Genomic DNA, 12,489 nt, shown 5'->3' on the forward strand with positions numbered 1-12,489 from the left:
CCTCCCTGCTACAGCCACTCAGCCTACAGGGCTGTCCGGAGCAGGCACAGGTAGCCTCATGAGGGCTGTGAGCAGCTGCAGCGCAGGGCACCAGCCACGGGGACGAGTGAGGGGCTGCTTTCCCAACACCCGCACTCAGCTTTTCCCCAGGCCACTTTTCCCTGGGCTCCTTCCCTGCCTGGGGTCCTCCCCTGCCCTTCCCCCTCCCCCGCCCCCCACCTGAAGTTCCCACGCCACGCCACCGGAGCAGCATGTGCTCCCAGGCCAGAACCTCCTGCTGGGGCTTCCGGCTGTGGGGGCAGGGCTGGGCAGGCTCTGCTGTTGTGGGAGCCCACCGGGCTTCCCCTGGGTCCTAGTGCCCTTAGTTCCTGTCATTTTTGACAGGAACCAAGGGCAGATAAATATTAATTTTCTAAAATTTTTAGAGGCCCTGTGGGGAGGATAGAATGGCCTCACAGGCCGGATCTGGCCCCCGGGCCGTATTTTGCCCACCCCTGTTTTAAAACAAGCAAAGTAAATCTCTCCACAGCTCACATCCCAGAGGCTGACTTTAGACTGCTCTACAAGATGTTCAACAACCACACTGGGCTTCTTCTATGAAAACCCTGTTAGCAAACAGCTGAACTTAACAATGATCAGCTGGAGAGCCATAACTGTTCTATTCACACTATGATGGGACCTGCTAAAATGATATCATCATATAATGATGGACATGGCAGAAGACAGAACCTGTAGTCCAGGCACAGTGCTGTGAAGTACCAAGAACGTGCTACAGGAGAAGAAAAAGACTTAAAAGCAAGGCAATTCAGGGGTAACACTGGCATCTCTATAGTCTTAATCCAATTCTGTGAGCACAAACTATAGTACTCTTCTGCACAACAGAACAAATTAATAGTGAAAGGGCAGTGCAACTGTTAAACAAATGTTTTTCCTTCTGCCAATCTAGATTAAAACTGTTGGCACCAGGCAGCATTACTTAATAAGCTACACTGACAGAGTGTACAACACAAAAGGTACATTTACATCATATTAAAAAAAAATTAAATAAAATTTAGAAGAGAGCAAATTTTATTTGGTTCTCACCAACATGGACATTTACAAGTCAAAACAAAGCCTCTCTACTGCATTTGAATGAAGCATGAAATAAAGTGGAGTATATGACCAGTGTTTTGGTTACAAGGCCTTGTACAGACATTCAGTTTCTCCTGGAAAAGTCACTACTCTCCCAAGAGAAACCATGAGTGTATAGATGTTCAGGGCATTTTCTCCCAGATTAAAATGACTGCTCCAAGAGAAAAATAATCTGGAGCAACCAGGGGTAAATTACTCCCAGGAGACTTTCTCCTGGGACAGCGAATATCTCTACATACCAAGGCTTCTTTCAGAAGAGAACATAGTTCCCCTACATATTTCCTGCCTTCCCCTGCCTCCTGCTCCCTACCACCATGTTGCTCACTGGACTCTGTTGCTCCAGCAGGGAGCAGAGCATGCCCCTTTCACAATCCTCATTTTGCTGCAGGAAACACAGGCTGACTCTAACCATGTGCAGCCTGGGTCAGCCAATCAGGGCTGCACTGTGCACTGCAGCCATATGTTGCCAGGCTAAGGGAGCCAGCAAAGCATGCCGAGATGCGTGTGCAGAGTCTTCCTCCCAGCTGCACAGTATCATTACTGTAAGCTCTCAACTCTTCAGGGCCTCACATATTGAAATTCAAATGTTTGTACATGTGGCTCTGGGTGTCCCTGAGGGGCAGCAAGGCAGCGCAGCAGGGATCCCAGGGGGGGCATTAGGGCTGCAAAAGGGGCCTCCCAAGCTAGAGCTGCTGTCCCTCAGAAATGCCCTGAGGATGCACTCACTGCACAAGAAACTAGCAGTAATCCCTCAGACCTAGCTCTGCCTACTCCACCTGCCACAGCATCTCCTTGGGCCGAGCCAGCTGTGCACCCAGCGCTGCCTCAGGGCTGGGCCAGGCCCCACATGGCCCCAGTGCCATGGGTGTGAAGGGGAAGGAGGCAGCACATCTGGTGGAGGCTGCCCCACTGGGACCAGACCCGCCCTTTACCCCATGGTGAGCTGGGGAAGGCCTGGCCCAGCAGTGCAAGGAGCCTTCCAGGTCCCCGCCACAGCAGCACAGGTGCTGTGAGAGGCACAGGGAGCCAGTCATCATGACCAGGCCCCACCACTGTTGATGGGCCAGGCAAATCAACCAAGCGGCTGGGAATCTTGCTGCTGTGGAGGAAAGACCCTGCCTGACCCCTGTGGGGGGCCCAGCACCTCCCTCCCCATGGTGATGGGATCTGGGCACAGGAGAGGTCTGCAGCCCTGCTCCATCTGCAGCCCCAGCCCCAAGCCCTGCCCCCCTAGTGGGTGGGCAGCACCCCCTAGTGGCTCAGCCACACCTGCTGGCCCCTGCCTGCAGTGCCCTGCCAGTGGCCTGGGGCCCTCTCAGTGCCGGGCACAAAGTGAAGATGTAAGAAGCTTGTGCCAGGGCCATTCTTGCCAGAGGTCACTAATCTAGGTATGAGCTATCATTTAACTGTTTAACCAATATAACTGAAGGAGGTCAAATGGATAATTTTTAAAATTATATTAACATCCCTCATCCTTAAGACTATGTGGTGTGACCGTCAATTCTATTCCATCAACAATGTGGTTGTGGGCTAATGTCTAATAAAGATCTGATCAATATGCTACTGGATGCTTATATTTTCTTGGTGAATGGGGAGAATAGAATCCAAATATATTTTTAAAATTAGGGCAGTGTGATTGATAGATATTTTTTCTTAACATGGAGAATTCTTTATGGTTCCACTTTTCTAAGCAAGCTGTCTAGTACTCAAACCTAAGCTAGAGTCCAGCTGAGGCTTGTAATTACATGCATTTAAGACCCAAAATCTTGAAACCATGAATGAAAGCAAACGTCACTGACAGATAACTAGGATTATAACCATACCGAATCTCTGTCCTCCATTACCCGTTGGGGTCTGGCAGGAGTGGCCGGGCTCGTGCCTTTGATTCTCTTATACTGGGTGAACAAAATATTCATTGTTGCCAGAAGGACTTCAGATAAATTGTGCCTGATCTATAACGAAGAAAAAAAAACACCCAAAAATACATGATAGTGAAAAGCTATACAGTTATTGCTGTTAATACACAACATCAAAAAACTGAGCCTTATCACCTAGTTATGGAGAGGTGTGTGCTGAGAAATGTCACTGCATAATTAACTTGATTTGAAGATAACTGGGTTATTGAATACAGGTCTGTGACTTCAAGTTCCAGATGAGCATTAGGAGACTACAACTCAAACAGTCAACACATACTGTTTCTTGACAAATAGCCAAATAATTTTTTTTTTTTTTTAAAAGCTGAAGGAAAGAAGATAAGGAATCAATGACCTCAGAATAACTGGTTAACTGTTTCGACTGTTTAGATGATTTTCTAGGTTTTTCATGAAGGTGCTGTATGCTCCAGCTACACATTTCAGAAGTGTACGATGTAACAGAAAATAACACCTGCTCCTGTTCACTAACTTATGATTCATTTCTTCAAAGAAGCAGATCCAAGAAGTGACAGCAGTGCTTTACATTTGCAGTGTCCCTCAGCATTAAACTGACATTCATCAGTCTGCTACTACTGTATTCATTTCCAAGGTGGCAATAACCAGTGGGACAGATTCTTCATGTTGCTATGAGATAAACTGAACTGGATTTGAAAGGCCAACAAAGGCAATGGCCACGAAGTATTAGAAACCAGGAACTGCATTAGAGATAACTTTCAAAAGGGATAGTGTTCTCTTTGAATACCGAGCTATCCCTCGTGTTCAAAGGCTATCTATGGCTCTTAGTTGGCAACCAGCAAGCAAAAAGGTTGCTTTATTGATGGGTCATGTATATGCAAAGGCATGTCAGAAAATTCACATTGACACTGCCAATAATTAAGATGGACTGGTGTGAATTTTTCCTACAGTTCCATGGAGCTAGATATGAATACAGCAGTCATTTGCATTCAAGTATTTGAAGCATCTTGATCACCCTTTACTCTATCAGTTTTTCAGAATCCAAATATCAATCGTTATGGGGAAAAGGGTTGGTAAAAGCCTTCCTCTTCCATGTTGGTCAGTATTTTAAAGATGACTTGATTTGCCAGGAAAGAGTCAAGATGTCAAACTCTTGAGGTGTTTTTGCACTTTTTAGGGATCTAAGTCAGTTCACTGATGAGTCAGTGATTTCTCAGCTATTGTCTACAAAATATATTATTCAGGAAATTGATAAATTCTACAGTTAGAAGGGAAATGTCACTCATTCTCAAGCAAATTATTTACAAGTTCACTTGAGGCAAAAACAATTATCCTATTAAAAATTGTCTTTAAAATATACTATAAAATTATATCTAACATTTCATATCAGGTTCAAAATTAAGTTACAGAAACTTTGCCCTTGGCATGACAATTTTGATGGACCTTTCTTAGTGTAACACCTGCTTTAATTTGGAAGGAAAGAAGCCCAAATACCTACTTCCCTGCCCCCCACACACAGTCTGAATGGGTATTTATAGCATGCAAGACCCAATTTAATTCAAATGCTGAAATTTATCAATGAATTTTCTGAACTTTGTTAGAACTCTCAAAAGATATTGGTTCAAAATGCACACTAACTGGTCCACCAATGGACAACAAGATACAAGACTGATCCTAAAGCCACAAAGAATAGCTTTGAAGGAAGAGGCAACCAAGATTGTGTGTTCATCCTTGGGAATACAACATAAATACTAAACTGATCAATAATATTTCCAGTCACAGGCTATAAAATAGTGACATTACAGGGGTCTATTATCATCTATTCATGAAAGACATAAATAGTGAGAACCTGAAAGCACAAGGCACTGCTTACTTCATCGGTGAAATTTCTGAAGGCAGCCACCCTCTCTTCCACACAGTCTTGGCTGAGCGGTACAAGCTTTAGATGTTCAATAATCTTTGAAAAGGAAAAGCAAGAATAGGAGGAGGTTGTAATAATAATTTCTTTATGCCAAATGTTAGTAACAGGCTTGTCATTTTGAAATGTAATCTGAAATGCACCCAATTTCTCTATTAGGGAAAATACTATTTATTGGTTTGATTTCCTTACCTACTTGTTGAGACAGCATGAACAAAATATCTAAAGAAAGATTTTCCTGATCATGAGATTACAGGGAGGAAACTTTTTTTTTTTTTACATTCCTGTATCGTTGCAGCATCTTCTACCTCATTAAATATAAGATACCATGACAATTTGTGTTTTAAGTGGTGTTACATGAAATGCTCTGGGTTTTCAGGGCATTAGTAAGTCTGTACTTCAAATGGAACTCTTGAAACTTACATCAAAGGCTCTGTCAATGTGACCAGCATGATATTCATCAAAAAATGTGATCAAGTCTAACAGAAGGTAGAATGTGGAGTCAACAGATTTCTTTGCACTTATCCCTTGAGCTTTATACCTGAAAGAAAAAAAATTGCAATTTTATAATACAAAATAGCAACCACTTATATAAATGCTTTCAATTCTTTGGAAGCTCAAACTCCAAGCAAAAGGAAAGACGACATCTAAAATACAAAGGACATTTTTCATTTCTCTTAAGTAGAAGGCAGAACTGACGGTCATGTTCTCTTTTACTCACTATTCATTTTCACTCCCACTTTTATGTCTCTCAGATTAAATGTTTGCTTACCTTTAGACGCTTAGCATTTCCATATTCATTTGATGGAAATGGACTCCTATTTTCTGAAGGGCAGGTGATGTATGAGCATCTCTGCTCTCTACATAGCAAATGACTTACCAGTGCAACTTACTGCTTTAGGATAATCAGGCAAAAATCTCAGCAAGACTTTAAAAAGGATTATGAATATGCATGCTAATTAGACTAGCCAGGAGATGAATTAAAAGGTGACCAGTCCTCTTGTCCTTTACAGTATGATCCAATGGCCAGCTAGGTCTTAAAGGCATTTCTTCCCCCTTGCAGCGAAGATAGACAGGTGCTGTATATACACCTTAAATCATCCTCTGCTGCATTAGCCATGATGCCAGTTATCAGTATAAACCCCAATTCTGTACAGTATCTCTTCTGTTCTTGTCAAATGATGTGAGAATACACAAAGAAAACAAGGGTCACTGACATAAATTGCTGCATCACTAAAGCACTGTCCACAGTACAATTAATGATGAAAAAACCCATGCAATTGGGGCAGGAGAAGAATGTAATCTAGTCAGACTCTTTGAGGCTAAATAAGAACAAGGTACGGAGGAGTGGGGAGTGAAAACCCCCCCACAAAATCTAACCATTCATGGCGTGGCTGTAAAGTAGTACTGCCAAACAGCAATACTTAGCAATCTCCCTCACAGATATTAAAGCAAGTTAATATAATGCCCAGTGCAGGTTCTGCAGCAGCTTAAACTCTGTGGCTGAATGATACATCCTGCCAAGTCAATACAGTGCTAATTTTCACTCCATTTTAACCTTTGCTATATAGAAGTTAAACAGATTGAAATGGTGACCTAAAAACATCCCTGAACAATAAAGAAAGCAAAAGACACTGGACTACAAATCAGTGCATCGTTTATTTGTTTTTCACTTTTAAAGTTGCTTGAAGGCTTTCTTGGTTGATTTATTTATTGCATGAGAAGTACTTAAACATTCCATGAGACGTACCAAGACTTTAGGAAAGCATAGGAATGGGACCAAGCATAACACCCTGTCTCTAACAGCAATCAGTACCAGATACTGCAAACAAAGATGTAAGAATCCTATATTAAAACTATTTTCCAATAACATGCCAATTCTGTCCTACCCCAGCCATTGGTAAAACAAGATGGTTAATAACCCTTATAAATGTTTATCCTAGTTAGCACTCACTATTAAACACAAATCACTTTCTTATTGTTCATACAAAATTTCAATTTCCAAAAGGCTCTTTACCTCAATAGCATCTTACAGCAGCAAGTTCTACTGGTAGCCTTGTGTAAAACTACCTTTGATCAATTCTGAATTTAAACATGTTGCCGTTTTTATCCACCTCTATTTAAATAAAACAATGAGACAACTCTGTTTTTAAAAACAAAGCTTTCAGAGCACTATACTCCCAATACTTCTATTACTTTCAATCATCTCATAGCGATTCCTACTTTTATAGCTCACTTGGAATTAAACTTAAAGTCAGTGTCCTCTACAGCAACCAGTTTGTCCCGTGTCTATACATTTTTGCTAATAATCATCTTTTAGAATGTAAACCTGTTTGCATTTATTGTTAACTAGATTATCTCTACATCTTCATCATTAGCAATTTTCCACAATCATTTTTTGTTCTGGTCAAGGATAATATTTCTTGCTTCTGAAAAATTCATCTGACCAGGAACTCAAGATTACATCTTCCATTTTTATAATGTAACTAATGAAAAGCAAGACAGGGCAAATTCTGACTCCTTTTCTGCTGAAAAAGATAACTCAGGACAGCTCAGACCAGTATGGACAAGGTCAAGAAACTCCCACTGAACTGTCAGAGATATATGAGCCCTGAACTAGAATGGTTAAGTATGCTCTAGTCATCTCATGGTCTCCAAGATCCTTCCCCAGTAGGTCTTACCTCTCTGCAATGGAATGTGCCATGTTCTTCAGCCTCTCTTTATTCGACTGGGGACTGCTGATCTGTGGCACCATGGGGCTGAGTAATTTATTCATCAGTTCTAAAACCTTGTCTGGATTCTGTTAAAAATGCATTAAAGGAAAGGGAATGTTACAGGCTATTACACCTTCACTAAGCAAGCCAGTGCTTTGTGATCCTGCAGTGTTGACTGCCTCCAGAGACACCTTTCTCACTGAGTCAAGAGTAGATATCAAATGATTACCTATTAGCTAGCAACAATATGTTGCTCATTGTAATAGGGGAAAAAAATCAGAAAATCATACAGCTCTCAAATTCCTGTTAAGCCACATCTATTGCACTATTCCTTTTGGCTTAGGATAGATTTCCAAATAAAAACCACATGTTTATTACAATAAAAAAATCACTTGTTCTTTGCCTATTTCTAAATACTTTGCAATTAATTCTAAAGAACGTACGCAGGGTAAACTACTTTGCTGGCCAGAATAGTGCCATGCATGGGAACAACTAGTTGAAAAAGTGCCACATAGATAAATCCCCGTATGGGTTGGAAAGTCAGGTCCAGGTCCTAAATCATTTCAGTAAAATCAGTGCAACAGCTACAGTACAAGAAGAGGAGAGATTAGTTCCTAATATTACAAAGTCTGTTCAAGTTCTAAAATTAAAATAACCTTCTAATCAAAGCTGATATTTTTAAAATAAGATGATGAAATAGGTGCATGCATATGACAACTATTGGAACATATTTACCTTTGCAAGGTCATAAAGTTTTGCAGCTTCTTCAAACAAGCCTTTATTTTCTGCTGCTGAAGCAACTTTGTTAATGATAAGCTTTGTGTCACTAGTAAACTTGTCTATGACTCCAGGCTGACAAGACAAAGCAAATAAGGAAGGGGACATAAATATCAGAAATCAAAATTATTTTACAATTCCTGGAATATTCTGTCAAGGCAATGAATATTTTGGAAGTTAGATTATGGTTAGAATGGCCTGTACATTTCCATGGGAATCAATTAAAAGGCCAAGTTAAAAATAGAAAGAGTTCTTCTGGGAGACGGTCTCTTTATCAGGAGTCAGCACTGAGACATCTGCTGTTCCTAATTTATTCATAATAACCCACATAACAGGTCAAATTCTGAACTATTTTAATTTACTGATGATACACCACTGGGGAAAAGAATGAAACACAAAAGACTTCAGCCTGTGTTTTGGTGGCTTCTGATAGGTTATATGTTGTTACAGACATTTTTATGATAACAAACAGAAGGGAAGTGCTATTAGAATTAAACACGTGTGTATACTCACACACACAAGGGAAAAAGTAAAAAAAATTATGAAAAAATGTCTTTTGTGATCTCCTTTATATGATACACATTAAAATGAAATCTCCAGAAAGCCTCCTTTACACATGCATGATTGCTGTAGTCGTTATACTATAGGAAACAATGAACATGGTTATATTTTAAAGGAAATCATGCAAAATTAAGAAAACTGGACTCACTGCTACAGGTATAAATAACCTGAAACACTCCAAATCTATCAAACATACCATTATAAAAATAAAAATAAGTTGTAAAGATAACTGCAAAAATGAAATTGAAAACTCACTCACTGATTTTAGATTAAAACAAACAGGATAGGTGAGAAATGTCCAAGGAAAACCCTGCCAGTAACCAGAAATACTTTTAACAAAGCCATTTGCTTGGACAAGCACTGCTTGGGCAAGATCATTTGAGATCTGAACACATTTCATCTTCCAAACTGAGGGGCATAAAGAAAAATGGGGCTTCAGTGAACAGGCTCTTTACATTTGTTACCCAGAACTATGAACACCCCTCGCTCAAAAGTTTCCTCTATCTTTCGTCTGTCTGTTCATATGTTCTAGTTTCAGAATGTAACTTTTTACAGTAGAATCAAGATCGATCACTCGGTTGCCCTTATTTTCTTAACTGCAAAGGTTTGCTACAGGTTGCAATACATTTCTTTTGATGGAAAGCAAGGAGGTTCCATACACTACCTTACTAGGGAAGCCTTCTTTAATGAATAGGTCTCCAATCTACTAAGACCATACAGTTTATTACACTATGTAGAGACCTGAGGAAAGGTACTTTATGCTCGAAAGCTTGTCTAACCTCTTCCAACTATACAGTTGATCCAATAAAATATAGCACAACTCTCAACTCATACACTGTAGATGAAATCCTGGCCTCTTGGAAGGGAATTAGAATGGTGCTACTGAATTCTATACGAACAAGATTCCAAACTACGCTTTTGTTACTTTAGATACATCCTGTCCGCTTTCAGAGGACAAAGTTTATTTTGTCAACCCTGGCCCATAGTAATTTGCTTTTTTTCTTGCCAACTATGACTACTTCACACTGAGGCAAATCACTAATCATTTGAAAAAGATTTGGTGATTGTAGCAGAAGCAGACATGCCACAAAAATACTAGCTTGGCTAATAAATTGCAGAAAAGCCAGAAATAAATGTGAGTTTAATGGGAAAAGCACCCAGCACGTATCTGTATCTATATACAAAAATCTATCAACTTACCTTTCTACTGCCATCATTCTCCACCTTCCCAAGAATCATATCAAACTGTACATGTGACCCATTCACAGAGGGGGAAAAGAGGGAAGAATATTAAATCACTTACATAAATACAACTACATACTTGCTAGTAGTATGAAGATGCAAATCTAGGTATATCACAAAACAAAGATCTCAATTAAAGCAAATAATTATTTAAAATAAGCCAAATGCAAACACATCTGATACTGCATTAATCCAACACTATGCAGATGGCCATGTGGCCTTTCTGAGAACTGGATTTCTGTTACTGAAACAGCACACATACAGAGTGAAAAAAAGAAGACAGTCATAGCTCTTAGGACTTAAGTAACGTTGAAATAGTTCGTATACTTTGAAATGGCATTTTCTAACAGGGTAGATTTCAGCATTAGCAAGGAAAGAAGAAAACAGCTACAGATACCTCTCTGCTTTCAATTACTAGCTCACTAACACAACGCAAGAACATATTTTCTCCTTGGTTATCCTTCTCGTTCCTGTAAAATTAAAATAGAGAAGAAAAACGCATGTCACAGTTTTAAAAATTATTTTATAGCATAAAATTCTACAGCTGAGTTGTAGCTCCTACCTGAGAAAGTAAAAATACTGCAGGGCTTCTCTGGGGTCTGTCGACTCAAACTTACGGGTGTAAAGCATCAAAAGGCGAACAAAATTAAGGCGCCGGATGCCAGGAGGGTCACCAGCCTCATGACTCACTGTGATATCGGAAACAACACAGATCAAAACAATATTCCTTACCATCAGACATCTGGCACTGTTCTAAATTAACTAAAGGTCATAGCCAAATTTCAAAGACATTCACAGAGTGAGCAACCATATCAATAAACCTAAATAGTTAACCCTTAGAGAATACTGACATACTGCAATTCAGATGATGGGTATGTGTGTCTGAAGTCTATAGAGAGTTAAAAACCAGGCTAAGGAAGACAAACCTCTCCTGGTCAAGTAAATATGAAGGACTTACATAGCTGTGCACTCTGCCCAGAAGATTTGAGGAGGAGCTTTAACTCAAATAGAACCAAAGCAACATGAACAGCATGACAACGCAAGCGCTCTGTCCGAAAAAGAAAAGCAACTGCAGCTTCAAACTGTGCTGTCAAGAACAATACTTGGAAGTAGAGAAATGGCTGCTGATTCACTGCAAAATGTGATTCACCTAAAGAAAAAACACACATGTACACTAATGAAGACAATTCTGCTCCTGAAGACCAATGAGGGTGGGTGACTGGGGTCACAATACATCATCACTGTTTATTCAGTGCCAATGAAAAGTAAGGATGCAAGACAAAACAGAAATCTAATTGGTGGTTTATCTCTAATTGTTCCCTTGCAAACATATCAAGACAGGCTACATCACAGAAATGTATTCAGGAGATACAGGGGAATAAATTATTAATTATGAAAGGAGTCCTATTTTTAGTGTGTGTGCATGTACACATACACATACACGCGTGCGTGTTCTTGATGATGACCCCTCATCCTGGTCAGACTAACAGTCTCCCTTGAACCTTATGTTATCATTCATAGCTGTGCAAAAAGTTACCTACTCAGAACTCCTTACATTCATCTGCACCAATGGCAGGTTTTTATGCCTCCTCCCTCACTCTTCAAAGTGGAAGGAAACATAATTACTGAGGTTAAGCTCCTGCCATATTCAGGCTGGTTTCTTAAAGGGCTTCTCATTTAGTTATTTACAAGAAGAGAAAAACACTGGAAAGAAAGGCATGCCTGAAAAAGGACGGGATTCCTATTTTCTTTTCTCAATTTCAGCAACTGACAGCTAAACTGGAAGAGCTTAGCACAGGGGCGGGTAATTATTTCAGGCGGAAGGCTGCTTAACAAGGTTTGGGTAAGCTGTCGAGAGCCGCATGGGTAGCCCCGCCCCTTGACAGGTGCCTCGGCCCCTGGCTGGCATTTGGGACCGGAAGTCCCAACCTTACCCTATCCTTAACCCCTGATATTTGGCACCAGAGTCCCACCCCTTCTCCCCCGGAAATACTCCTTTTGGGAGGGGGTGTTGCCATCTTAGAACAAGAAAAAAAACAAATCATACACTAGAAGTCAAACATCTACTATAACATATTTTAATTTTATTACAAAAAATATTGTTGTCATGATTTGTGTGTGTGTAGTGTATATAGAGGTGATTGCATAATAACTCAAAAATAAATTCTTAGTCTTTTATATTGTGTGGAGAGGTACGTGTGGGGGTGGGGAGGATGTGGGGGTGTTTATGGTGGGGTGTGGGGGGTTTGTGAGGGGG

At 40.4% G+C, this 12,489-nt stretch overlaps 1 protein-coding gene across 6 annotated transcripts in view; it reads right to left on the reverse strand.

Moving 5' to 3' along the window:
- NUP93 (nucleoporin 93) overlaps positions 1-12,489 on the reverse strand; it is a 153,656-nt gene that overhangs the window by 6,368 nt on the left and 134,799 nt on the right. For 5 of the 6 annotated variants that reach the window (XM_006031033.3, XM_006031030.3, XM_006031032.3 and 2 more), the window contains exons 13-21: positions 11,191-11,382; positions 10,795-10,921; positions 10,630-10,702; positions 10,191-10,235; positions 8,388-8,504; positions 7,620-7,738; positions 5,362-5,479; positions 4,894-4,977; positions 2,955-3,083 (exon numbers count right to left, since the gene is read on the reverse strand). In XM_006031033.3, the coding sequence (XP_006031095.1) occupies positions 2,955-3,083; positions 4,894-4,977; positions 5,362-5,479; positions 7,620-7,738; positions 8,388-8,504; positions 10,191-10,235; positions 10,630-10,702; positions 10,795-10,921; positions 11,191-11,382 (1,004 nt within the window). The remainder of the gene's footprint in view (positions 1-2,954; positions 3,084-4,893; positions 4,978-5,361; positions 5,480-7,619; positions 7,739-8,387; positions 8,505-10,190; positions 10,236-10,629; positions 10,703-10,794; positions 10,922-11,190; positions 11,383-12,489) is intronic. The other variant, XM_025212692.1, reaches the window with a different exon arrangement.

This window comes from Alligator sinensis, unplaced genomic scaffold (genome assembly GCF_000455745.1).
Source record: "Alligator sinensis unplaced genomic scaffold, ASM45574v1 scaffold1000_1, whole genome shotgun sequence".
NCBI lineage: Eukaryota > Metazoa > Chordata > Crocodylia > Alligatoridae > Alligator > Alligator sinensis.